At 32.5% G+C, this 27,550-nt stretch overlaps 1 protein-coding gene across 21 annotated transcripts in view; it reads right to left on the bottom strand.

The window, feature by feature from the left end:
- Window positions 1-27,550, bottom strand: part of SYNE1 (spectrin repeat containing nuclear envelope protein 1) — a 571,419-nt gene that overhangs the window by 211,463 nt on the left and 332,406 nt on the right. For all 21 annotated transcript variants that reach the window (XM_074309511.1, XM_074309493.1, XM_074309505.1 and 18 more), the window contains 10 exons: window positions 25,555-25,719; window positions 17,608-17,925; window positions 16,742-16,897; window positions 16,388-16,558; window positions 14,741-15,067; window positions 12,009-12,161; window positions 11,577-11,744; window positions 9,163-9,339; window positions 4,873-5,019; window positions 1,664-1,789 (listed from right to left, as the gene is read on the bottom strand). In XM_074309511.1, the coding sequence (XP_074165612.1) occupies window positions 1,664-1,789; window positions 4,873-5,019; window positions 9,163-9,339; window positions 11,577-11,744; window positions 12,009-12,161; window positions 14,741-15,067; window positions 16,388-16,558; window positions 16,742-16,897; window positions 17,608-17,925; window positions 25,555-25,719 (1,908 nt within the window). The remainder of the gene's footprint in view (window positions 1-1,663; window positions 1,790-4,872; window positions 5,020-9,162; window positions 9,340-11,576; window positions 11,745-12,008; window positions 12,162-14,740; window positions 15,068-16,387; window positions 16,559-16,741; window positions 16,898-17,607; window positions 17,926-25,554; window positions 25,720-27,550) is intronic.

Below are 27,550 nucleotides of genomic sequence, written 5' to 3'. Positions count from 1 at the left end.
TATAATCCCTTATCATGTCTTCTATCATCCTCTGTTATACATAATTAATACAGGGGACAAACAATAAGGGGAGCAGTAGTAATGCTTTCCAGATCGTCGTTTCTAAACTGAGTTAGAAGAGATTTCACCTGTTTGTCAAGTAAAGCAACTGGATGCCATTAAATTCTGGGTCTCCAGAAAGTTTTACTTAAGCGGTTCAATATATTTGGCAGGTCCATTTTTTTTTAATATTCTCCTGAGGTTCTGATGAGCTTTCATCATTGTGGCTTGGATCAGAACTCATTTTGTAAATTATATGAATTTGCATATTTCCTAATTCTGGCATGCCTACTATTTCATTGAATTTGTATGATTCTAGAGTGAATTACAGAAGTCTTCAAAATACTCTAGGTTTTTTTAGTTTTAATTATCTATTCACAAAAATATTAAAAGAAAGTTAATAGTGAAATTTATGTGGTGAAACTTTATCTTTATATATTTGGTAGAAATTTAACTGCTTTTTAAAATAACAGCTGAAAATTTTCATTTAAAACATTTCTTCTGGGGGCAGCTAGGTGGCGCAGTGGATAGAGCACCAGCCCTTAATTCAGGAGGACCAGAGTTCAAATATGATCTCAGACACTTAACACTTCCTAGCTGTGTGATCCTGGGCAAGTCACTTAACCCCAGCCTCAAAAAATAAAATAAAATAAAGAAAAATAAAGAAAACATTTCTTCTGCCAATATGGATCTGGTATGAAATCTTTTAAAGATATTCGAAACAAGCATCACAGAATTATTTCTCCTGATGATAGAGATACACCAGAAACTAGATTTTTATAAAAGTTGTTTCTGATTCTGTATGACAGTTGAAAACAACCTAAAGCAAGAGAATTAGTCAACCAGTCACCAGTGATTCATTTTAACAAGTTTTTTTTTCTTGAAAGTGTATGTATGATCTTGTGATAAAGAGAGCCATTAGAGGGGCAATGGGAAATGAATGTGGATCACAACATAATATTCTCACTCTTTCTGTTGTTGTTCACTTGCATTGTTTTCTTACTCATTTACTTTCTTTTTTTATCTGATTTTTCTTGTGCAGCAAGAGAATTGTATAAATATGTTTATATATACTGGAATTAACATATATTGGACTGCTTGCAATCTAGGGGAGGAAAGAGGGTAAAGAGGAGAAAATTTGAAATACAAGGCTATACAAGGGTCAATATTGTCAAATTATCCATGCATATATTTTGAAAATAAAAAGCTTTAAAAATTAACAAATAAATATAAAATCAAATAAATAATATAAAATGTATATAAACATATGCAACATAAATCAAGTATTTGTAAGCATTTTATCCCTGAATACTAACTGACAGAACCAATTAGGAAAAACAGAAATGGAGAGAGAAATAAGAAAAATGAAGGATGACTGACCAGCTTTTTAAAAAAAAGAACTAAAGATGATATGAATTCTTCTACATGGCAGATTGCTATCACTTTTCAGGTATTTCTCACTAGTAGTAACGTGATGATCTCTTACTCTAAAATGAAATAAACCTTCATCATTAGGATAACTGCAAGTCAAAAATAAGACACATCTAGAAAGGTAATTTCATTAAAACCCATAATTTTGTAAATGAATTTTAAAACTAGTGTAAGTCCTGTAGACATTTTGTACCATTTGTTTTGTCTGTTGGATGTCCTTTGCTGTTGTTTTCACTGAAGAGTTAGACAAATCGCACATGGAACACAGAAGATCTAAGTAAGTTCTGGCTTGTTCCTGCAGAGCTCTGAAATGTTTCACCTGAAAAAAAACAAGGATCAGAGTAAAAGAAGTGTATTTTTTTTTTTTTTGTCCCTGACCATCCAGCTCCTTCTCTATGCTGACTTCTGTTGCACTCACCTTCACTCTCTTTCTTACATAGTCTCTGTTCCAAATATATCTTATCTCCATTTTGAATAAGCTTTAAATGCCAAAGGGATTTTTTTTTTTTTGTATTTGATCTTGCAGGTTAACAGTGAGCCTCTACAGCTTACTAACCAATGATGTGACATGCTCAAACCTGCCCTTTTGGAAAATTACATGTGGATTTTCTCCCTTAGCTGTTGTTCTATTTATTTCTTCCCTTATAAGATAAAATTTCTTTAAACCCTACTACAGTTGATACCTCTCTTTCTTCTCTTTTCACTGGCTGTCCCCATACCTAGAATTTTCTCTCCTTTCCTTTCTTTTGTGACTTCCTTCAAGATTCAGCTCTTTCTTATTCCAGTCCATTCCTCTTTAACAATGCAAGTATCTTTCCTCTAAAAGTCCCTTCCATTTACAATGTATGTTCTTGCATGTAGTTATGTATATATTTTCTTTTCCTTTAGAAGGTGAATTTCTTGAGTGTAGGAAGCAAGTTTTTCTCTATACATTCCCTAGTGCTTGGCATATATAGTAAGTTCTTATTAAATGCTTCTTAAATGACTGGAGGATAGACTTTAGGGAGACAAATTAGGAATACTATACTATTATAGTATATATGGTATATACTATAATATATAATATTATATATATAATATATATAACAATATAATATACATATTAAGTATATGTATATATAATAGAACATATATAATATAGTATATATATGTAATATAATATATACTATTGAAATAGTATAGTTGAGGTAATAAGGGTCTGAACTAGAGCTGTGATTAGGTAAATAATGTGCATAGGTATTTGTATATGTGTATATATATATATATATACACATAAGGGATATTATAGATAAAGCAATGGAAAGGTTTGTTAAATCATTAGAGATATAGACTAACTGTGTGAATGATAAGTGAAACTGAAGTTGATATTGAGGATAAACCTGGATGATTAGAAGGATGGTGCAGCTATTAATGGCAGTAGGAAAATTCAGAAGAGGGGGAAAGTTTGAGAAAAATACAATTGATTCTGTTTTTTTACATTTTGAATGTGAGATGCTTATGGATATTTGGTTCAAAATGTCCATTATGATATGATTCATTCTTAACTTTTCATAATATGAGTTGAAATCAGGAATGACTTAAGATTGGATGTATAAATCTAGGATTCATCTGCATAAAGATGATAATTGAATCCATGGGAGATAACATGATCACTCCTTTAGAGTATAAATAGAAAATGAGAAGACAATACAGGATACAGCATTGTGGCTCACTTGTAGTTAGTGGGTATGAAACAGATGAGAATCCAGCAAAGGAAATATAAGACAACAAAAAGAGAAAGGTAATGAAGAGTCACTTCCTTTCATTATTATCTAGTATGAATAACTATCCTTTCATTATTATTAGTATGAATAACTATCATTTGGCATATTAATTTCATGAATTTATAATAGGCAACAATGTTCATCCATATCTGGAACAATATTATTTATACAATCAAATTCTTCTAAAATGTTAAGTTCTGACTGGGTGAATTACAAGGAAAGACATTTTTTTTTAAATCTGCTCACATGCACAATACAAAACAAATTTTAAAAATGCAACAAAAACTGGCTAAGTCATGCAGTAACAACTGTTTGAGTCTGGTGGCAAGCCAAGGAATTCTTCCCAAATACTTTTTCACCATATTAACTGCACAGGCACAAGTTATCTGCTTCAATTTTTGTTGTTATTATTTTAAAGATATTTTTAAAATCCTGGGGGAGGATAGAATCTGTTAACATTATTTTCACAAGGAAAAATCTTTGGCTGGACAAGAATGAATGTAATTAAAAGTCAGTCAGTCAACTAGTATTTGCTAGGCACTGCACTGACGAGGCAAGGAAAGGCAAAAGATAGTCCCTGCTCTCAAGGAAATTAGAGTCTAATAAGGGAGACAATATGTTTAAATAAAAAACTATAAACAAACAAGATGTAGACAAGTCAAAATTGAAGATATCAACAGAAATAAGGTACTAGTATTATTAGGAGAAGAAAGGTCACTTGCAGAAGTGGGAAGCACCTAATTTAAAAAGTTAGGAATTGGAACACAGAGTGTTATGCAAGTAAAAGTAAGGAAGCCAATGTCACTGAATATCAGAATATGTTGGGTGGTAATGATGGTGAAGGGGACAGATAACAGAGGATTTTAAAATCCAAACAGAAGATTTTTATATTTGATTTAGGAGGCAACAAGGAGACTCTGAAATATATTAAAATGAAGATAATATGGGAAGACCCATGCATTAGGAAAATTAAGTTGACATCTAATTATAGGATGGACTGTAGCAAGGAGAGACTTAAAGCAAAGAGATACATTAAGAAATTATTACAATAATTCATGCAGGAGGTGATGAGATCCTGCATCTGCCTGTAGTATAAGAGGAAAGAAGTTAGACTTAGATGAAAAATGTTGTCAAAGTAAAATCAAGAGAACTTGAAATGTAATTGGATATGAATAATGAGAAAGAGGAGGAGTAGAGGATGACATATAGGTTGAAAACCTGGGTGGCTGAGAGGACGGTGAAACCTTCACCAGTACTAGGTAAGTTAGGGGTTAGGTGAGGGGAGATAATAATTTCAGTTTTAAATATGAAAAATTTAAGATTACTATAGGACTTTGGGTTTATTATCATATAGGCAGTCGGAAAGGAAAAACTGAGTCAGGAGAGAGGTTAGACCTAAACAAAAAAAAAAAAATATGAGAATCATCTGCATAGACAGGACAATTGAATCCACGGGAGCTGCTGAGATTCACAAGTTAAATAATATAGAGGGATAAAAGAAAAGGGTTCAGGATAGAGTTTTGTGGACATTCACAACTGATGCTCATGACCTTGATGAAGATCCAACAAAGGATAAAGAAGTCATTACATAAGTGGGATGCTTTTGTTTTTCCAGATTACTTAAATAAATATATATTACCTGCTTAACTGCCTCTGCTCTACTCAAAGGTGGATGGGGACTTGGTTTTAAATCTGGTTGAACTGTAGCAAGCCATGCCTGGCATTGTTGCAAGGTGTCCTGCCGGCTGACATACTTCTGAAGTTCATGTTCCAAGCTCTGGTAAACCTAAGCCAAAATAAGAGGGAAAAAAATAGAGTATCAGCAACTTAAGGATATACAAATTCTCCAGTGACAGGCATATTAGCAGGTGCTAATAGATAGTTTATTGATTAATCAATTGATTTACTGAGGTTTTAAGAGTTAAAATAATCATAAAGTCTCTTGGAATTAAGCAGGATGATTAAATATGAACTGTCTTCATTTCTAACCTTGCTAGAATATCTTTAAATCACAAAAATTTATAAATATCTCTTTTGTTTTTTTAGACTAGATATTGCCTTTCTTAGTGCAAAACTGTTTACTGTAGAGTCAAAGAGAAGAGAGTATATTCAGAAACTTTGTAGCACTTTATGCTATAGTAACAACTTACAACAGAAAATACCACATTGCACTCAATTCTTTCCTCATTTCTACCCCTACTTGCAACACAACAAAGAGTATAATGGTAAACAAGCAGAATTAAAAATACAGAATTTCAAAATTGGGAGGTACTGAGAAGCTATTCAGTATATTCATTCATATACTCATTCCTTCTTCAACATTCCTGATAGGTAGTGAGAAGTGTTCTGTTTTCTTAGTGTTTTCTTTACAGAGTAGTCCATTCCATTTTTCTATAGCTAACAGTTAAGAAGCTCTTGGACTAATCTGAAATCCCTAACACTTCCACTAAATGATATCCATTCTATATTCCAAAATACTTCATAGAACTATGATTTCCTCTTTCTTAAATTCTTCAATTATTTCAGGGCAGTAATCATGACTCCCCCTTTTTTCTTCTACATAATAAGTACCCTTAATATCTCTACCTGATCCATATACGACACGGTTTCTAGATCTTTCACCATTATGATTATACAGACTTCTCTGTTAATGTTCTTCCCAAGTTATGATGTTAATATTCTTAAATTAACAGAGCACTATAGATATGATATGACCAGTAAGTACATGGTGGAATGATTTATTATGGATACTACATTTCCATTAAAGTAGTCTAAGACCATGCCAACCTGTTAGCAACTAAGTCAAACGACTGGCTCTAGTTGGAACTGGTACATAACTAAAAATCTCAGGAATTTTTCACATACAATGTGGTCAAATCAGGTCTCCCTAAGTCCTGTGCTTTTAGTTATCTTCATTAAATTTAATCTGTCTAGTTTCACCTTATCATTGTAACTCATCAAAGATATTTTTAAATCTTGATCCTGTCATCAAATTTATTAGCTTTACCTCTTAGTTTTATAAAATGCATGAATTTGATATAAGTGCTTTCTATGATTTTTATCTAAATTGCTGACAAACAGAATAAAGGCAAATACAGAATCTTGTTATGTATCAGTGAAGTCTTCTTTATAGTTAACATCAATACATTAATTAAAACTGTAAGAAGAAAATTTCTCAGCCAGTTATATAGGGATTTATTTAATTATTCTATCATCCATTCTACATGAGAGATTTGTTCAAATTCTTTTTCAAAGATCCTTCAACAACTGACAAACATATTATCTAGAAGAAGGCAATGTGTCCTGAAAGAATATAGTATGGATAAAAAAAGGGACAATAACTGGAGAATCTCTCTAGTGCCCTCTAATTGCCTCTATGCTCTATAATCATTTCCCTACACCTTTATCTCCCTCTCAACAAACAAATAAAAACTTGGCTCATTCTGCTACCAGGAGGCAGCTGTATTAAGTGATAATGACATAAATTCAGAGTTGAAAGACTGAAAGGCAAAATCTGGATTGCCAATTACTACCTTGGACTGGTCACTTAACCTTTCCTGGCCTCAATTTCCTTATTTGTAAAATAAAGGAGTTGGACTAGCTGACCTCTAAAGTGTATAGTGTATTCCAGCCCTATTATCTGTGATTCTAAAGACAGTAGCAGAAAAATCCAAGATAAATACCAATAATATTAATGCCTCCTTGGAATTTAATATAGAATCTGCATAATTCTATGCTAATTACTTCTATCTTGAATTTCCATTTTCTTGCTCTTTTTATTGAACTAACATTTTCTGAAATCAAGATAGACTGCATTCATGGTAGTCTTACTAGCCTGGTGACTTATTTTGAAAATAAATTATGGCAAGTATTTTTTTAGTGGACCCTTCCTAGACATAGTGAGTATCATGTTATTTCCCATATTCTCAGACATCAAATATTTAATTATCTATTTTAGAATTTTCCTGATGGTTGACTTGGTACAGTAGATAAAATGCCAGGCCTAGTGTCAAGAAGCCTCCTTTTTCTAAGTTTGAATCTGGCCTTAGATCCTTACTACCTGTATGACTTTGGGCAAGTCACTTAACCCTGTTTGCTTCAGCTCTTCTGTAAAATGAGCTGGAGAAGGAAATGGCAACTACTTTAGTATCTTTGTCAAGAAAGCTCCAGATGGGGTCACGAAAAGTCAGACATGATTGAAATGATTAAGCAACAAACAACAACAACATTCAAGAATATTAGTTTAAAGAAATTATATTTTTGTCCTATATGAGGATCATAGCAGTCCTTATACAATTCAAGTCTTTTTATACTTCATGTCTTAGGGATGAGATCACTTCTACAAACTCTTTTAAGAACAATTTGGGACCAATGATTTGAATTCATTTAAAATGACTGCATCCATTAACTATTAACATATTTAAAGTTTGAATTCGTTTTTTGTTATCCAGATTCTTTTCTTTCTGGTTTGACAAACATCTTCTGTATTGTAGAAGGCAGCCATATCAATAAATTAGAGAGTAATTATATCTTTCTTTCTATTAACCTGCTAATTTCCATAAACACCAGACCAATCTTTTCCTTACTCTTTTATTCTGAATAATTAAAATCTATTTGATTGTCTTTCACAGTAGACCCTCTTCAAATCCTTAGCAATTTATGACATTCTTTCAAGAAAAGTCCCTGTTTTTATCTTCATAAGTTCTTTTTATTTCTTTTTCACTGTAATTGTTCAGATATATATAATGAGAATTTCATTATTTTTATCATTGACTATAAAAATATAACAGTTGGGGGCAGCTAGGTGGCACAGTGGATTGAGCACCAGCCCTGAATTCAGGAGGACCCGAGTTCAAATCAGGTCTCAGACACTTAACACTTCCTAGCTGTGTGACCCTGGGCAAGTCACTTAACCCCAGCCTCAGGGGGGGGGGGGAAATATATATATTACATTAGAATGTTTCACAAAAGTATCATGCTTCTTCTGATTTCCTACTTCTATTTCTTTCCAAGCTTCTTGTCATTTTTGCAAAAACAACAATTCTTCCTTTTAGCTAAATTTAGCTAAAGGGACTCTTTGAGAAATTTTGGTTTTGTTTTTCTTTTTTTAAGGTTTTATGATTTCATTGGCTTAAGGAGCTTATAGTCATGAATTTCTTGTAGCTTTACAGATTAGCTCCTATCTTTATAACATATTATTGTTAATATTTTAGATGGATTTAGGTGAATTGAATCTTCAATCTTTGGTAGAACATTCAGACTTAAATGCATTTAATTTCATTGTAAGTAAAATTAATAAACTTATTTAATTTTTTTCTAAATTTTTTCTAAATCTAATCTATCTAACATTTCTATTTCTTTTATTATTTATTTTCAAAGCATTTATGAAGTCAGTTTTTTAAAGAAATACTCAGCAATGCCATGTACAAAATTATACTTGATGTAGCTGTTAGTATGCAGTAAAATGTCAGCTATATATTAAATTTCAATATTTAATGATTACTTTAAATAAGGGGATAAGCTACTCTTTCAATGCTATAAGGAAATGGAAAAACTAGGAGGTACAAGGTATAAATATATATAAAATGTACATACACACACACACACACACACACACACACACACATACACACACACACACACCCCACTGGTTGGTTTGGAAATGCCAAACCAATCAATAAACTCAGTAAGGGAAAGTAATAGCAAATTAAGTTAGAAGTTAGAATTTTATTGTTTAAGTAATTCAGTTAAAAAGGTAGCTCACTAGCTCTGTAAGTACTATCCCTGTATAGTCTGTTTTCTTGTCTTTAGTCTGGATTCATACCAAAAGTATTCCAAATATATAAAATCTATACTATTTTAAAGTCATTAGATTACAATCCTCTCAATTATTCATAATATTTATTTAAAATTACTCTGGTAAACTTACTCTTTGTGCAGTACTGCAAATAGCAGAGTAACTATCCTTTGTACCCTGTAAATGGGCTTGTACATTTTGTTTAAGCTTGGCTTGAAGCTGATCTGCACAATGATTGATCAGATGATCTCCTTTAGTTTTCAGATCATTCAAACGGTCTTCAAATCCTGCAATTTCTTCCATCATAGCCTAGGAATAAAATAAAATAAATGGTCCTATGATGATCTGTAAATGCTTTTCTTCTCATTGATAAATGGCATCACATTTATCCCTTACCCACCATCCAACAATCTAGATTATTATTTTTGAATGTAAAGTGGATATTTAACTAGAAATTCTCCTTTTCAGAGACTAATAGTTCTTTAAAGGAAATAATGAGCCTCCCTTAGGCCTTAGATTTCAGTGAGTCAAAAATCTTAAGAGAACTATACCCAATATATTAAATTACTAGTTCCTAATAAGAAGAGATATTATTCCTTTATCACTGTTATCTAAAACATTAATGTATTTATAAGTTAATTTTACTCTACTGAAAAGCTTTATATCTCATATTCAATGTAATATTGACTATGTCAGTCTCAAATTTAGCAAACATTTAAGAATTTAATATATACAGTCAACTAGAATTACAAAGGTGATGCAAAATCCATATCTTTCTCTTCAAGAAGCTTATAGTCTAGTAGAGGAAACATGTCAAATATGTGGATAAAAATGAAAGGAAGTGGAATAAGATAAAAAAAAAGTGGTAAAAGAAAATTCAGTCAGAACACTTAAAAACAAACTACAAGAAATGATATCTAAATGAGGAATGAAATGAAGAAAAAATGTCTATAGGTCAAAACAGAAGTGAATTCCAAACAGAAGGGACAATTTATGTAAAAGCCCAAGGTAAGAGAATGCATGGTGGCCTAAAGAAAAAAAAAATAATAGTTCAGTTTATTAAAATAGAGAGCTCATAAAGTGAATTGCAATATAATGAGGTTGGAAAATAAACTGGGTTGGAATCAGATTTTGGAGATTTTCAAATGCCAGGTTAAGGTGTATTTTATCCTCTGCGGTAGAGACCTTTGAACACAGGATTATCATGATCAAATGTATACCTTAATATTTTTATTAAGATAGTCATTTGAATCGGGATTGGAGAAGAAAAAATACAGGAGTCAGGGAGACCAGTGAAGATTTTAATAAAATAATTTAGTTAAGAAGTAAAGGAAGGGGTAGCTAGGTGGCTCAATGGATAGAGCACCAGCCCTGAAGTCAGGAGAACCTGAGTTCAAATCTGATCTCAGACACTTAACACTTACTGTTTGTGTGACCCTGGGCATATCACTTAATTCCAAGCCTCAGCAATAAATAAATAAATAAATAAATAAATAAATAAATAAATAAATAAATAAATAAATAAGTTAATAAATAAGTGGATGAATAAATGGATACATAGATAGATAGCAAGCAAACAAATAAATGAATGAATGTATAAATAAATAAATGAATGAATGAATGAATGAATAATAAGTAGATAGATTGATGAATAAATAAATGGGTGGATGGGTGGATAAATAAATAAATAAAGATAAAGGGATAAAATAAAGATAATGAGGTTCTTGTGGGAGTGTGATTCCAAATGTCAAAATACTAGAGATGACTGTGAAGAGAGAAGTATTTGATTTCATATTAAATTTATAAATGAGTCCTACCTCTTGGATTCAGTGATATGTATATATGTATATAAAATGTTATAAAATTGGCAGTTATATGACATTGAGGAAGGAGATAGCAAAATAAAGGAAATAAACTCAGATAATGCAGGTAAACTAACAGATGAAGGATAAAGGGAGAGGGAAGAGTTAAAGATAATTATAAGGTTGTGATCCTACATAGTTGAAAAACTGTTCATGATGTCAGATAAATTAGGGAACAGTGCCTTAGAAATAAAGAAATCTATTCTGAATTATTCAAATGCATAATGGAAAATCATATTTTTTCTATACCTGAAATGTCAGAAGAATGATGTTTGACAAATTCTGGCATATTTTAACATAAGTGAACTCTGGAGCTTACAGCAATATAAAAGTATGATGGGCATAGGACTTAGAAATCAGAAACTTGGCTTTGGTTCAAAATTCAGCTACACCACTTTTTAGCCATGTTAAATTAAACAGTAAGACAAAAAAGAAAGAAAGAGGAAAAAAAGAAAAGGAAGGAAGGAAGGAAGAAAAAAATAAAGAGAAATGAAGGAAAATAAAAACAATTCAAATGAATTCAATTTTCAAATTTGTAAAACAAGCAAATTAGACCATCTGCTCTCTAATGTGATCTTAACCCACAAACCTGTGTTAGTTTAATTTTTTTAAGAAGCCAATAGATATGTCTACATATGATCATTGAAGGAATTCTCATCACATCTGTCCACACGCTGGGCATACCTTGTGACTGGCCAGCTGCTGGGTGATTGTTTCTAAGCTGCTCATTTCCATGAGGTCTGGTGTGACCAGTCTGCCAGACATCTGTAATAGCCACTTTTCTACTTCCTGAAGCTCATTATTATATTCTTCATGTTCTTTCACTTTTACCTCCAGGCTCATCACATGCTCCTGATGATTCCAAATATCAAAACATTATAAATGAGTGGAAAGAGAAAAGTATTTGAAATTATATTAAGTTTGTAAATGAGCCCTACTTCTTGGATTGAATATTACATACATATATAAATGATATAAAATGGGCAGGTAGATGCTACTGAGGAAGGAAATAGCAAAACCCTCCCTTATCTTTACCAAGAAAAAAAAAGAAAAAAATGGGAGTTTATTTTCATGTTAAATAAAATTATATCTGATAGTTTTCCTGCTTTCTCTTACCTTTCCTGCATTGCAAAGGTCCTGGTAATCAGTTTGAAGTTTCTGAATTTTATCTTTTAGAGTAACATCTGGTACCAGTTCCAGAAGGGCTTCTCCTTTTTCATTTATAGATTTCACTGATGGCTCATGGGATAGCACCATTTGTTGAATTGACTTAATGTGCAAAAAGAACAAAGAAGACAGTGAATATGTATTCACACACAAATGCATGTTTTTATGTGGCATAAATGGTACTGAAATAATTCTGAAGAAGTCTCATTCTGTTTAAAGATTATCTTCTAGAGGTCTATGGATTTTATATCTATCAATCCATTTCTATATTTCAATATAATTGGTTTTCTTTGTAATCCTACAGATTTTATTTTATGAATTTTATAACATTATTCAAAGAAAGGGATAATATGTTTAACTAGAATTCTCAAAAAGATCCATGACACAAAATATTTAAGAACTCCTAATCTATTCAAACTGATGAATACTCTTAATGCAATAAGGAAAGAAAAATGATTGTACAATACAAGACTGTAAGCACTATAAAAGAAAGTCTTATATTTCTTTGAGGGCCTATAAAAGTAACAAAAATCAGGTACTTATAATTTTTAATTAAACTAAACAAAACAAAACAAACAACAACAACAACAAAACAATCAGATGCTATCATCATTTGCTTCTTTCTCTTCAATTTTATGAAGTGCCTTCAACTTCTCTGTCCATAGACAATAATATCATTTCCTCTTTCAATGGAATTGAATTTTTCCAGTATGAGTTGTCTTATCTCTTCCCACCATGCCTGAGACCTTGACTATATTAGTTCATCCTTTCCTCTATTTTTAGAGAAAAGATAGTTGGCTGAGGCTAACACTACCATCTGTGTTATTAGTCCCACACAATCCTGCATCTTTAGGACTTTCCATTAGCATTCTCTTCTCTAGCTCTTAGACATCTGCTAATATATGTACAAGATAAAATTCTGAAGCACCTACAATGTGCAGAGTCACCCACAAAATCCTACTCCAATCCCTCATAGCATAGAGGTAGGCATGGGTTTTTAAGGGATATGTTAGTACAAAATCTGACAGGTGTCACAATGCTGGAAAAGTTTCAATTATGAATTAGGCTACTGACTTTGAAGCAACCTAACTAGGGAAATGAATTCATCTGCAAGAGACTATCCTCTAATGATAAATGTTGGAGGGGATATGGGAAAACTGGAACATTAATGCACTGATGGTGGAGTTGTGAAATAATCCAATCATTTTGGAGAGCAATCTGGAATTTTACCCAAAGGGCTATAAAATTTTGATTTAGCAGTGCAATTACTGGGTCTGACTCCCAAGGAAATAATAAAGGAGGGAAAAGGATCCCCATGTGCAAAAATGTTTGTAGCAGCTCTTTTTGTGGTACTAAATAATTGGAAAAGGAATGGATGCCCATCAGGAATGGCTGAACAAGGTCTCGGGCAGCTAGGTGGTGCAGTGGATAGAGCACCAGCCTTGAATTCAGGAGGACCCGAGTTCAAATCTGTTCTCAGACATTTAACACTCCCTAGCTGTGTGACCCTGGGCAAGTCACTTAATCACAACCTCAGGAAAAAAAAAAAAAGGAACGGTTGAACAAGTTGTGGTACATGAAGGTAATGGAATATGATGAACAAACTGATTATAGAAAGACTTGGAAAGATTTACATGAACTGATGCTGAGAGAAATAATCAGAACTAGGAATTCATTGTATACAATAACAGCAAGAATGTGCATTGATCAACTATGAAAGACTTGATTCTTCTCAAGTAATTCAGTGATCCAAAGGAATCCCAATAGACTTTAGATAGAAAATGTCATCTGCATCCAGAAAAATAATTGAGACTGAATATAAATCATCACATGCTATGTTCACTTCTTTTTCCTGTTTTTTTTAATCTCTCCCATGCTTTTTCTCCTTTTCTCTCAAAATAATTCATAAAACAATGTATATTAAAAATATTTAAAAAAAAAAAAGAGACTATCCTCTAAGGCAGGAGTATGTAATTTTCTCTGTGTCATGGACTCTTTTGGCAGTCTGGTTATGGAAGTCTATTGGCCCTGTCCTAGAATAATGCTTTTTAAATGTACAGAATAAAAATAGCCAATTTTGCTGAAATGTAGTTGTAAAGAAAAAAAAAAATAGCTCATGGACACCAAGTTAAGAGCTCTTGACCAAAGGAATCTCAGAGATCATCCAATTAAGCCACTTCATTTTACAGAGGAGGAAATTGAGACCCAGATGGATTTAAAAAACAAAACAAAACAAAAAAAAAAACTTGTCCCAGATTCACAGTTAATAAATAACAGAACTGGGATTTAAACTCAGGTCCTCTGACTTCAAATCCAATGTTGCTTACAAGGTTTGGCAAAGGGGAATGTCAAAAATTATCTTTGCTTGTATTTGAAAAAATAAAAAGCTAATCTTGTTCCATTATACCAAGACTTTTTAAAGTCTTTTTTTTCTTTTTTTTACTTTTTTTCTTTTTTTACTTTTTTTCCAATACTTCACACACTTGACCACTCTATTTAATTATTCTCTCCTCGGTCTTATCATTACCTACTATTGTCATAATTATCTCACATTTCTTACTGTGTTGCTCTTCCTCCCTCTCTTATCTCCACTGCCCAAAACATACATGCATTAAGAAGCTCAAATGTATACAGGTTGAATGTATTTACTAGGAGTAATAAAATAATATGGAATTCATTACCTTGAATTTAGACAACTGGGCTTTTTTCTCATACAATTCCATTTTGGGGTCTTCAGGACTGTGAAGGACTGCCTGGTATTCTGCTATCCACTGAGTTTTTACTTTATATTTATCTGTAAATTCTTTGGCCAAATGCAGACATTTCTCTAGTGTCCTGTGTTCCTTTCTGACATTGCTTGCCAGCTCTTCCAATTGTTCCACGTGATCATTGATCTCTTTCCTTAGGATTTCAGCTTCACTGCCCTCCAGGTACTGAATTGCTTTCTCACCTTTCTCCCTGGCTGCTTTCAGCAAGCTGTGACCCTTCTCCACATCATTCAGCAAAGACTGAAAAAGATAGCAAATGAAAATACAAAATGAGCCTCAGAAGAACAAATACTATTTCAATGAAAGTCTGTATAAAGCAAGGTCTTTTAAGCTTCAAGACTTATGCTTGGTTCACCTATATTGAACAATTGTAGCCATCCTCCTTTTTGTTTATTGTACCTAGATTTGACCTATAATTCCTAAAAGCAAATAGCATATCTTTTCCTATACTAGGAGTATAGGGATCACGGAATCATAGACTTAGAGGTAGAGAGATTTTAGAGGTCATCTAGACTAACTTTATCATGTTATGGATGAGGAAACTGAAGCCCAAAGAGATAGAACTTTATTATGGTTTTTCAAAAAAGCTTAGTATAATTGGCCAAAATTTTTTTTAACTTAACCAGAAACTCAAGGTTTCTCCTACCTCTAACAATATCCCCAAAGTATCACACTAGGACTTTAAGGCAGGAAGCCTCAATCCATCCTAGAATTCTTGCAATGGAAATATCCTCCACTTCTGAAATCTCTTCCTCTGATTCTATGGCTTTTCCCAAAACTTCCTTGCTACTCTGGACTTCTTGTACCATGTGTGCCCCCGTGTACCTTTCTTTGCTCTACCCATCTTTCTTTTATAAGTTGCCTTCCTTCATTGAAATGTAAATTTCTTGAGGGCAGAGACTGTTTTTCTTTGTTTGTATTTGTTTTTCCAGTATCTAGTACATCATAAGTGCTTAATAAATGCTTTTTGACTGATGACATGTCATATATTCAAGGTATAAAAATTTTACCACTAAAACTTTCAATGTTAATCTATCTGGCCCTTAGTCAAGAATATCATAAACATGAGAAGATTAAACAAATGTAGAATAATAAGCCCCAGATTTGATACTCACTTCCAAGTTCTAGAAAAATGGCAGACCAATGTCCTACTACTATTCCATAAGTTCGGGTTTATTGTGTTCTCAAATTCAACTACCATTATGAGCTATGAGGATATAAGATGAAAATAACAGAAAAAATCCTGGAATTTTTTTTCAAAGGGTACAAAATATGTACATAGATAAATTACAAAAAGAAAAAATAAAACACATTGAACATCTACAGAATATAGATATGTTGGGGAAATTATAAAAAAACAAAGATGTGATCCTTCCATTTCTGATGAGCTTGTAATATAAGAGGAAAGGTAAAATAGACAAAGGAAATGATATATGAACAGTAAGTGCTAAAGAGGAAGGAAATATTCAGAAATATTGAAGAAACTCAAAGAAACCCAGAAATGGGGGGTAGCTCAAATAAGGAAATTTTCTTGTGTAGTTGCATTTTTAGCCTACCTACCTCTAATGTCTTCATTTTCTTCTGCATTATGATTTTATCCACTTTATTTGTTTCAGTAGCTATATTCTTGAAGTTCTTATGAATAGACCCATACCAATCAGTATAAGTATTGAAAGATAAATCTGATTCATCTAAACTCTGAATCTCTTCCTCTAGAAACTTGATTTGCTCCTTAAAAAAAAAAAAAAAAGAAAAGAAAAGAAATATTAAATGAGGTGACTTTTGTTGGAAAACAGTATCTTGAGTCATAATTTTATGACAGCTAAAAAAGTCTATCCCCTCTTCAATGAATAATGAATGCTTCCCACTGGCAGATTACAAAAAAAAAATTTATCATAAAGATGTTCTACTCACCAGCACATGAAGAAGAAGAGCCTGATATCGAGAGGTTAATTGTGTTGCTTGATATCCCATTCTGCTGCTAACTTGAGTCTCTTCCAGTATTTCCTGAGCTCGAGCTCCAACTTCCTCAACTTCATCTTTGTATGTTGAGATCTCTTCATGCCATTTCTGAATTTGTTTGAACACAGAGAGAAAGAATGGGATAATGTCAAGAATTCTAGAATGAAATGAATGTCTTCTAAATACAAAATATATTAAATGTCTGCTTACTCAATCAACACTTCTACATGTTAGGTTCTGTGACTACAAAAAAAGACCGGTCCTCAAGGAATTTATAGTCAAATGAGAAAAAGGATATTTAAACAAAACAAACCATATAGAAAATAATAGGGGAAAGACATGAGAATTAAGAGAGATTAGGAAAAACTTCATTCATCTAAAAGTTAATTTTAGTTGTGACTTAGGAAACATTCTAAAACATAACTCTGAAAATGAATTAAAATTCTCAGAAGAAAATTTTATCAAAACAATGGAACAATGGCAAGGTGCTCTGCATTCACCTATATTTTTATAATTTATATTAGAAATAGGAATAATATGCACCACAATAACAACTAATTCCCAAATATCATTAATGCATCTTTATATTGTTTTTTAAATTTTTTCTCAGTAGGGTAGTGGGAGAAATAAATTAATAAAATGCTTATTACTTGAATAATAAACATAATTTTAAAATTATTTTATATAAAGAAATAGGTTTTGCAAAATGTATGATGGTTTAAAAAAAAATTACCAAATATTTTATTAAAACTAGAGTAGCATTGTTCTACCAGATATACACAATTTATTGGGAGTAATCTTAAATAACTTTTTAGTACCTTCATTTGGTGTAGCTGCATCTCCTTTACTGCTCGGTTAGATTGGCGTCCAGTCCTAACATTAACTTTATCTTCCAAGGTCTTCAGCCAGTCATCAACTTGTTGAAACTTTTGCTCCATCAGCCTCAGTTTGTTCACTATGCTGTTGATTTGGGTTCGAGTCTCTGATAGCTTTTGTTGATATGTCTGCCAGTCCTGTCTTAAGGACTCTAAAACACGATCCTCAACCTGTGGTATGCCCCAAGGTATCACTTCCTCTCTAATATGCAGTACTGCATTCAGTAATGCCTGCCCCTCTGCACAATGTATCTGTAACTCCTGCAAGGGAATGTGAATGGCTGTTACAACTCATTCATTTTTGATGTGAGTGCAGGTAATCATATCTCACACATGACAACTGCCTCTGGCTGTCTTCTCATTAGACATTCATTCAATTCACCATGGTAATGTAAAAAGACAATTGATGATATTAGTGCTACCTAGTCATTTAAAGGAAAATTTCTAAAGCTAACAAGTTATAAATGTAGATTGTCCTTTCAAGTACAATGTTATATTACTTTATTTGAAAGAAAATCCATATGTGCAAAATACATAAAATTACTTTATATTAAACAAAATATATACTGACAAAAATACAATATTACTTTATATTAAAGAAAAAAATATATATATACATAGAACATATTACTTTCTCTTTGAAAATGAAAATTCTACTTCACTTCTAGAATTGGAATTCCAGGAAACATATCTAAACACAACATATAAATAAAGAACAGCTCTCATTAAATCTCTTATTCTGGGTAAGGATCATAAAGTATTTATTAGAGTCCATCCTTCCTTCCTCCCTCCCTCTCTTCTTTCCATTTCTCCCTCCCTCCTTCTTTCCCTTCTCTCCCTTCCCTTCCTCCTTTCTTCCTTCCTTCCTTCTGTCCCTCTTCTCTCTCTGTGTAGGTGCTCTGCCCAATGAAATAGAAATTTTGATCACTGACCTCACAAGTTATCTTGGGGTGTGTGGGCTCAATTTTCTCCCTTCTTTCCTACTTATTTATTTTATTTAAAAAAAAAAACATACAAGTAACTCTTTTGTACCATATAATTTTATTTATGATTTCCTGATATATAGCACTAGAAAACCAAGCTTTCATAAGCCTGTTGGGATTCATATGGAACTCTGTAACTATGCCTTAAACCCAATTATTCTGACTTTCACTGACTGAATAATAATAGGTCCCAGTGCAAGTCTTATTTGGTCATTGTTTGGGTTTTGATGATGGCTGAAAGTATAAAAGACAATTATTTTTATTCTAAAGAGAAACGCAGATCTTCCCCTTCCAATTTATTTTTATTTTTTTAAGTAGACAAACTAAGTCATCTTTTGCCTCATTTCTTATGTAGCCTTAAATCATGGAATGGGTATTGCCTCAGACTAACTGAGACATGGGAAAAACCTTAAGGTTAAGAAGGTCTCCCACTACATTTAAGGTCATCTTCAGATATCCTAAACTATGTCTTGCTACTGAACTCAGTTGAAACTGCTGAACAGTGAGAATGCTAACTTTTCAAGGCTTTGCCTCACTTAAATTCAATTCACTTACAAGTCAAGAGACATAACCTTCCTGATGTCATTGGTCCTTTTTAAGAATAAAGGACAAACAACACAAGTCATTTTTTTTTTACTATAATATCTGGTGTGTGTGTGTGTGTGTGTGCGCGCGCGCGTGTGTGTTTGTGTGAACAAATCACTCTGCTTGGCTCCCAAAGGAAAATTCATTGGCTGTTGACAGTTCAAAGAATATTGCAGTCACAGAGAGTTGGCTGGAAGGTTATGAAACACACAGACTAGTCAGAGGCATAGGAATTAAACTATTTTGCCTAACTATATCACTTCATGGTGAAACAGACTAATAAGTGTAAACTAAAGCCAAAACCCCTAAGTTTGAATATTGGTTCAAAAGATTTAAATGTCATCTCTTTCTTACCCTAGGCCATCTTAGGCAAGTCTTTTAATTTTCTTGAGTCAGTTTCCTCATTTGTAAAAATGCAAGTGTTAGACTAGATGATTCCTGAGATTCCACCTAGTTCCAGATCTATGATCCCTATAAGCTTGCTAATATGATTTACTTTAAAGCGTTTAAAGCACTTTACACACATCATCTGATTACACAGAAGACTCACACTGAAAGATCATGAGTACATCTTTTGAGAAAAAATTCAGAAAGTGATATAGCGAACACAAAATAATATCAAAAAATAATGAAATTGAAGGTATTGTAAAAGCTAGGAAATGACTCGTTTTTCATTTGTTTTCAGTATGTTTAGCTCTTCAAGAAGCCATTTGGGGTTTTTTTGGCAAAGATATTAGAGTAGCTTGCATTTCCTTCTCCAGTTCATGTCACAGTTAAAAAAAAAAAAAAAAAAAAAAAAAGACTGGGGCAAATAGGGTTAAGTAATTTGCCCAGGATCACATGGCTGATAAATAGTGAAGGCCAGATTTGAACACACAAAGATAAACCTTCTTGACTTCAGGCTATCCTTTATCCACTGAGCCACCACACTAAATGACCCATCACTAAATTCATTCCTGGATCACTTAACTGTGTATAGATGTATGACCAATTTGCTGCCTAAAGATTAAAATTACTACAAAAAAATTAAAAATGAGAAAATATTGTATAATTAAAATTACATTATATTTAAGTGAATTATTAATTTAATAAAGCAGGAATTGGGAAGGAGGACATTGGACACTAATTATAAAAAATTTTGTATAGAAGTTTAATCAATGAGATTAACAAGTAAAAATCAATTGCCATGATATGGAGATCAAAAGAAACTAAAAACCATCTTAGTTAACTAATACTTGATCTTCCTTCTGTAAAGAAAAATATAGCAGGCCAGGGCAATGACAGTTTACAATATAAACTCATTTGTAAAATCCTATGGAGAAAGATGGTGAGATACTATATAAGCTTCATAAAACATCAAGTAGAAATAGGGAGTAAAGGACACAGTTTAAAATTTGACTCCAGGAAGAAATGATGTTTTACTAGGAGAAAAGAAGAGTAAAAGAAAAGGATATTAATGCTAGGAGCAAATATTTGAAGGGCTATCATATAGGATTAGACTTGTTTTATTTGTGGCAAGAGAACACATTAGTAAGCAAAGAAACAAATGTAAATTTGATGTAAAAAAATAAAACAACTTTTCAGTAATTAAAACTACTCCAAAATATAATGGGCATATTCAGGAAGTGCTATATCCCACTTTCCTTTAAGATCTTTATAAAAAACCTGAACGGTCCCTTATCAGAGATGATATAATAGCTGATCTTTTTGGTCATGTACTCAAAAAGTCTGTGATAAGCAAAATCATTTCCAGTTCCAAGATGAAAAAGGACAATAGACAATAGATAGAAACAATTAAAAAAAATTTTATAACAAAATGTTTTCACTAACAAGGGGAGTGGAATGTTTCAAAAGGAAATAGGAAATAGGTGCTGAAAAAAAGAAATATGAAGGCAGCTGTTATTAGACCAACTATATACAAAGTGTTTAGGAACTTTCATGGTATCTTTTAAGAGAAAAAGATACTGAAGGTGTGAAAAGATATTTTGTACCTTGTCTTCTAATAAAAGATGAGTAAAATAACATCAATAACTATTGATTAATATGTTTTCTTTCCCATCTATACAATATGTGATAAGAGTATTGCAACTTTAGCAAGTTGGCATTTAACTATTACACAACTGAGTAAAGTTTAATAGGCTACAAGATTTCACGATGATTTTCATTCTGAGTGTCTTCCTTCCCAAACTACCTTGCACTTAATTACCTTATATACCTTTGTATCTTTGAATATACATATATACATACACACATACATATACATTCATTTCTCTTATTAAAATATAACTTATTTTGAATAGGAATTATGTCATTCTTTGCACTATACTTACAATCCAGGAATTTATCACAGTACCTGGCACATAGTAGGTACCTAATAAATAATCAGCAAGATTGGGAGGCCATGGACAAAACTCTATGGTGTTCACTCTCTCACCTCCATTTTCAGTTTCTATTTGTGCATCGTTTTCACTCATAAGATTGTAAATGTCTTTAGAGCAAAGCTATCTTTCTTATTTTATCTCTAGTACTTAACACGGTGCTTGAGACATAATAAGCATTTAATAAATGTTTGTCACATTTAATTAAATATTGAATTCTTTATAAAACAAACCATCCCAATATAATACAAACTACAGAAGCAGGGGAGGCATGGCTGAGCTGCCATTTATATTAGTAAAGAGAATATTCATCTCAATGGCTTCTCTTTTGAAGTTTGAACAAACAGAAATACCCAGAGACTTTGTGTTGTTTTAAACAGAGTGGACATTGTTCTTATTCTATGTGAAATATATTGAGTTACAGCCTGGAAATACCAGGCTGTAGACATTTTAGCATTCCTTACTTATTCATTGCTACTTTCACTTTGCAATCTGTCTCATCCTAATACTATTAAAAACCATGCCTTTGGTAAAGGGGCAGGTCAATTCTCCGAGACCCTCCATAGCTGTGAATCATAAACTTGAAGGAGTTGCAAAGCAGCCTTTAATGCAGATGTTCCTTGTGGATTGAGAATGAAATAAATTGGAGGCAAGAGGGAAGAGGAGAGAAGTCAGACAATGCAATTGCTTCTCAGTCTCATTGTATCATCATCATTCTCTCACATGAAAAGATCCATTCTACAGGTATGAGTTAGACTTCCAGCAGCCACTGGCAGATATCATAACATATGGCGCTGGAATGTGGGACAAGAAACACAAGAAACAAAGAAGCAGCAGTGCTTGAGAACTGTTTGTAAGTAAGATCCTCCCAGAGTTCCTTTGGTAACCCATGGGGAAGGAAAGGGAGAAGATACCTGGTAAGACTTTTTTAGTTGGTGTAATTAAATGGGCCAACACATCAAAGGCCAAGCCAGAAGACTGATGAGAGACTTATGAAAAATGACTGTTCTAATTATAGTCCTCTTTTCTGTTTGAAAGTTTGCCTCCATAACATATCACAAGCTTCAACACCTGCTATAATGCTATTTGCACTTCCTAGAATATGGACTCAGATATCTTAACATGTGGACTTAGATAACAGCTAATGCTGTAGGGGAAAAATAATCACAGTCTCAAAATAAAAAACGGGGAATTGTTAAGAACCAGGCTTAGGTGAAAGGGCAAGTCAATTCTTTGAGAGTCTCTACAGCTATGAATCATAACACTTGAAGGAGCTGCAAAGCAGCCTTTGACACAGATGTTCTTTGTGAACTGGGAATGAAATAAATTGGAGGCAAGAGGGAAGAAGAGAGAGGTCAGAGAACAGCAACTGCCTATCAGTCTTTATGTATCATCATCATCCTTTCACATGAAGAGATCCATTCTGCAAGTCTGAGTTAGACTTCCAGCAGCTACAGGTGGCTCCCGAATCACATTATACTGTCTCAGTCTTGGATACTCAATACCTTCTCAAGTCCTTCAGCCTCCTCTCCTCTCTGACTGGAGAGATGGTGAATGGAACAACTTCCAAAACTTTGTTTTATAAAGGTAGAATTTGCACTTCCCAAGCTCTCTCTCCATTTCCCATCAGTAACTTTGCTTCATTTGAATTCTATGGAACAAGATACTCCCTTGTACGAACTCTATGGTGTTCACTCTCTCACCTCCATTTTCAGTTTCTATTTGTGCATTGTTTTCACTCATAAGATTGTAAATGTCTTTAGAGCAAAGCTATCTTTCTTATTTTATCTCTAGTACTTAACACGGTGCTTGAGACATAATAAGCATTTAATAAATGTTTGTCACATTTAATTAAATATTGAATTCTTTATAAAACAAACCATCCCAATATAATACAAACTACCTGAGGAAGAAACATTTAAAAAATATATTTGTATCCCTAGAACCTAGCACGGTGTCTTGGATGAAATAGAAATTTAAGAAATATTTGAGAAAGGAAAAAAATACTTTAAATACTTCTAAGAGCCTGTAATTGCAAAGGCATACATACTCTACGATCAATATTGCAACCTCTCTTTAGTTGGGAGATAATTTTTATGAGATGTTGTGGTCAGGCTTCTTTTGATAAAGATTATGTTTACTATAAACATTACAGTATTCATAATCAAATGAGGATAATGAAATTTGGGTACAGCTCAACATCATTGCATAATATTCCCTAGAAATATTTGGTAATAAGATACTGAATAGAAGGCAAAGTTCATAATAAAAACCTCTAAAACAGACTACATACCTACAAACACACAAACACAGGACTAGTTGGTTAGGCTTAGAATGAGGTTCAGAATTCAAACTCATACAAAGTAAATTTAGATTGTCCCTTTTATAATCACTATTTCATTTTTTGAAAACTTTTCAGTAGACTTGATCAAAAGAACATATGCTAAGCACAAGCATAAGATATTTACCACACATTATATGTAATATATATGTATGTATGTATATATGTGTATCTCTCTCTCTCTCTCTCTCTCTCTCTCTCTCTTTCTCTCTCTCTCTCTTTCTCTCTCTCTCTCTATATATATATATATCATAAATGACTATTATCATTAACTGTTAGATAATTAAAAATTAATTGAATTTAAACCTAAGTCCTTTGGTTATGAACTATATTCTGAATATATTGCAATTTGATACTTGAGTGACTACTGGATATTTTCAAATAATTTGGCTTAAAAACAAGAAAAATTTGGAACTCACAAGTTAATTGTTGGATAAATTTCTAACATAAGCCTGGGACATTCCACTTTTCTTTGCTATAAATGCCTGACAGCAAGAATAATATGGATTATTATTAAGAGAAATAAAAGTCAGTAAAAAAGAAATTTATAATTCTATATAACATAGCTGCATTAATATCCCCAAATGTTTAGACCATAGAGCATTAGAGCATTTAATAAGACACTGAAAATTCTAACATATTGCCTTTTATTAACAAGAATAATAACACCATCTCATATTAATTTATATGGAATTTTTCATGCTGTAATATGATAGTATGATGTAGTATATAGTATGATAATCTGAGTTCAAATCCTGCCTCTGACATACACTTTGGACAGGTTACTTAACTCAACAACACTTCTAGGCACCTGTTAAAGAATGTAAGTTTCAGAGAAGGTATCAATTGGTAGGTAGGTTCCTTACCAGGTAATTTCTTTGCAGAAGAAATCGCAAGTTGAGTCAAACAAAGATTATGAAGGACCCTCATTTGACAGATATAGAAACAGATATACAGAAGGTAGATCACATGTTTAAAGTTACAAAAATATTAATAATTAGTCTAAGGGTAGATTTTTAACCCTATTTTCTTTCTAGTAACTTATGATGCTTCCTTAGGCAACATTAAATAGTGGACAGAGTATGAGATCTTGAAATCAGGGAAACCAGAGTTATATCTTGACTCTGACACACTATCTGTGTGACCATGAACAGGGTGATTAATCTCTGTATCTCGGGGCAGCTAGGTGGTACAATGAATAGAGTATCAGCCATGAAGTCAGGAGGACCTGAGTTTAAATCTGGTCTCAGACATTTCACACTTCCTAACTGTGTGATCCTGGGCAAGTCACTTAACCCCAATTGCCTCAGGGGAAAAAAAAAATCTCTGTGTCTCAGTTTCATTATACATAAAATTTGGATAATGATACTCATTATAACTACCTCCCAGGGATTTCATAAGGTTTATATATAAGTATAAACATGCATATATATGTTTATATACATTTATAAACTTTGTAGTGCTATGAAAATAGAATAGAATTTTTTAATTTGTGAAATAAAGATTTGTATTGCATTACTTATGTTTAGGATTAAATAGATATATCACATAACTCTTATTTCCAATAATTACAAAAATAGTTTTAAAATTAAATTGACTTTACCTGCAAGCCATGTAATGTTGTCTCATGAGTCTTAGCATCACCTTCAAGAAGTGAAAAGTGGTCTAATTTTTCTTGTTCTCTTTGCAACCAAACTTCAAAAGCCTTGAGATCTCTTTGATATTCTTGATGAAGACGAACAAGCCTCTCACACTTGGCTACTGCCTCCTATTAGTAATAATAAAAAAAATCACCTTTATGTTACGTGTTTTAAAATGCAGCATTAATTCCCTAGTAAAAAATGTAGTGTCCTATTATCTGATTTTAAGTATATGTGCAGCTGATTATTTCTGCCCAACTCCATCCCTAATCTCTGTCCAATTCCATCCCTAATCTCTGTCTTCTCATTCCTAGTTGCCTACTTTTGAGACATATTCCTTTGTTACCTCTACTTCCTAGAATTTCTGGCTTTACTTAGGACTTATTTCAAGTTTTATTCTATCTACAATATTTCCTAATTCTGTTAGCCTCTCCTAGTGCTTTTTCCCCCCCGAGTTATATTTTATGTGTTTTGTAAATACCCTATACAATAAATGCTAGAAATTTTAGAGCACACTACACCTAGACTTTTAGGTTATTTATCTACTTTAACCTTAAAACTTCACAAAAACTTTTTGGATAGTAAATATGAGTGTGTTGTCTCCACTAAGGACACAACACAATGTAAGTTAAAAAGTAAAGATTATCTCTCTGTCATATCGCACAACTATATCAGCAAATCCACAAAACAAATGAATGCTTCCTTCAGTGCCTAGTTACCTTAAGTAGAAAATCTGCTGGCAAGGTGATAAGGATGATGGGACAAGTCTATATTTAATGATAGACAAGACTGATTTGTATTGGGCCAAATCCAATTTTGAAGCCAATTTAGAAGAACATTTTTTCATAAATTAATTTTTTTCCTAATGAGCTAAATTGTCTTCAAGGCTCAGATTTGCCTGAATTATCTTACTTCATAATGATTCTTTAAATGAAAATTTTATTGACATTTCAGACAAAAGGATTGTTTCTTAATGCATGAAAAAATTAAGTCTTAAAAGGAATCAAAGGAGCAAGAAATCTTGAACATTAGTTTGTATGGAATATACAAAAATTCATTGTTCACAGCAATTATTGATTACTCAATTTCTAATTATTAAAAATACAGGTTTCCTTTATTGGAATTATCTTTTGTTCTTCCTCCTTCATTGGTCAAAGGCAGCTAGGTGGTACACTGTATATAGTATTAAACTTGGAATCATGAAGATCTGAGTTCATAATCTGAGCTCACACTAACAGTTATATGACTTTGGTCGAGTCATTTAACCTCTCTGTTTTCCTTAGTTTCCTCAGCCATAAAATGAGGATAATAATTGCATCTATTTCCCAGGAATGTTGTGAGGATCAAATGAGATATAGAATATAAAATATTTTGCAAACATTAAAGTAATATATAAATAAATGATACTGATGATGGTGGTGGTGGTGGTGGTAAAATTACTAATCAACATGGGCCAGAAAGAACTAAATCAATTCTTGTTTCTTTGAATCCTTTCAAGATTCAGTTTTTTCATGCTTTAAGAAACATCCCTTTGGTCTGAAATGTCAATAAAGTTTTCATTTAAAGAATCATTATGAAATCAGATAATTCAGGTAAATCTGAGCCTTGAACTCATTAGGAAAAAATTAGTTTATGAAAAAATGATCCACTATTATTAGCAGTCTTGGCAGTTTTTTAAGTTAATTTATTTTATCCAAGCTTAATCTGAAATTTGACTCAGCAGTCAATTTATTTTCCTAAAGAACCATAAAATTTGTCACTACTCTCAATCAAAATGCAGAGGCTCATTTAACTAATTTACCCTCGCCAAAACAGCACTTTTATTAGTGAAATCTTTTTGCTGTTGCCTGAGAATCATGCTTTGAGAATGACAAATGTTTAAGACTTTTATCATTTACTGTAGAAAGCTCAATTTAAAAATCACTACAAAATTTCAAGGATCTTTTAATCCTTCATAAT

The sequence above is a fragment of the Sminthopsis crassicaudata genome, chromosome 4 (genome assembly GCF_048593235.1).
Source record: "Sminthopsis crassicaudata isolate SCR6 chromosome 4, ASM4859323v1, whole genome shotgun sequence".
Lineage (NCBI taxonomy): Eukaryota > Metazoa > Chordata > Mammalia > Dasyuromorphia > Dasyuridae > Sminthopsis > Sminthopsis crassicaudata.
The sequence above is the reverse complement of the archived record's forward strand: the minus strand, read 5'-3'. Positions and strand labels throughout refer to the sequence as shown.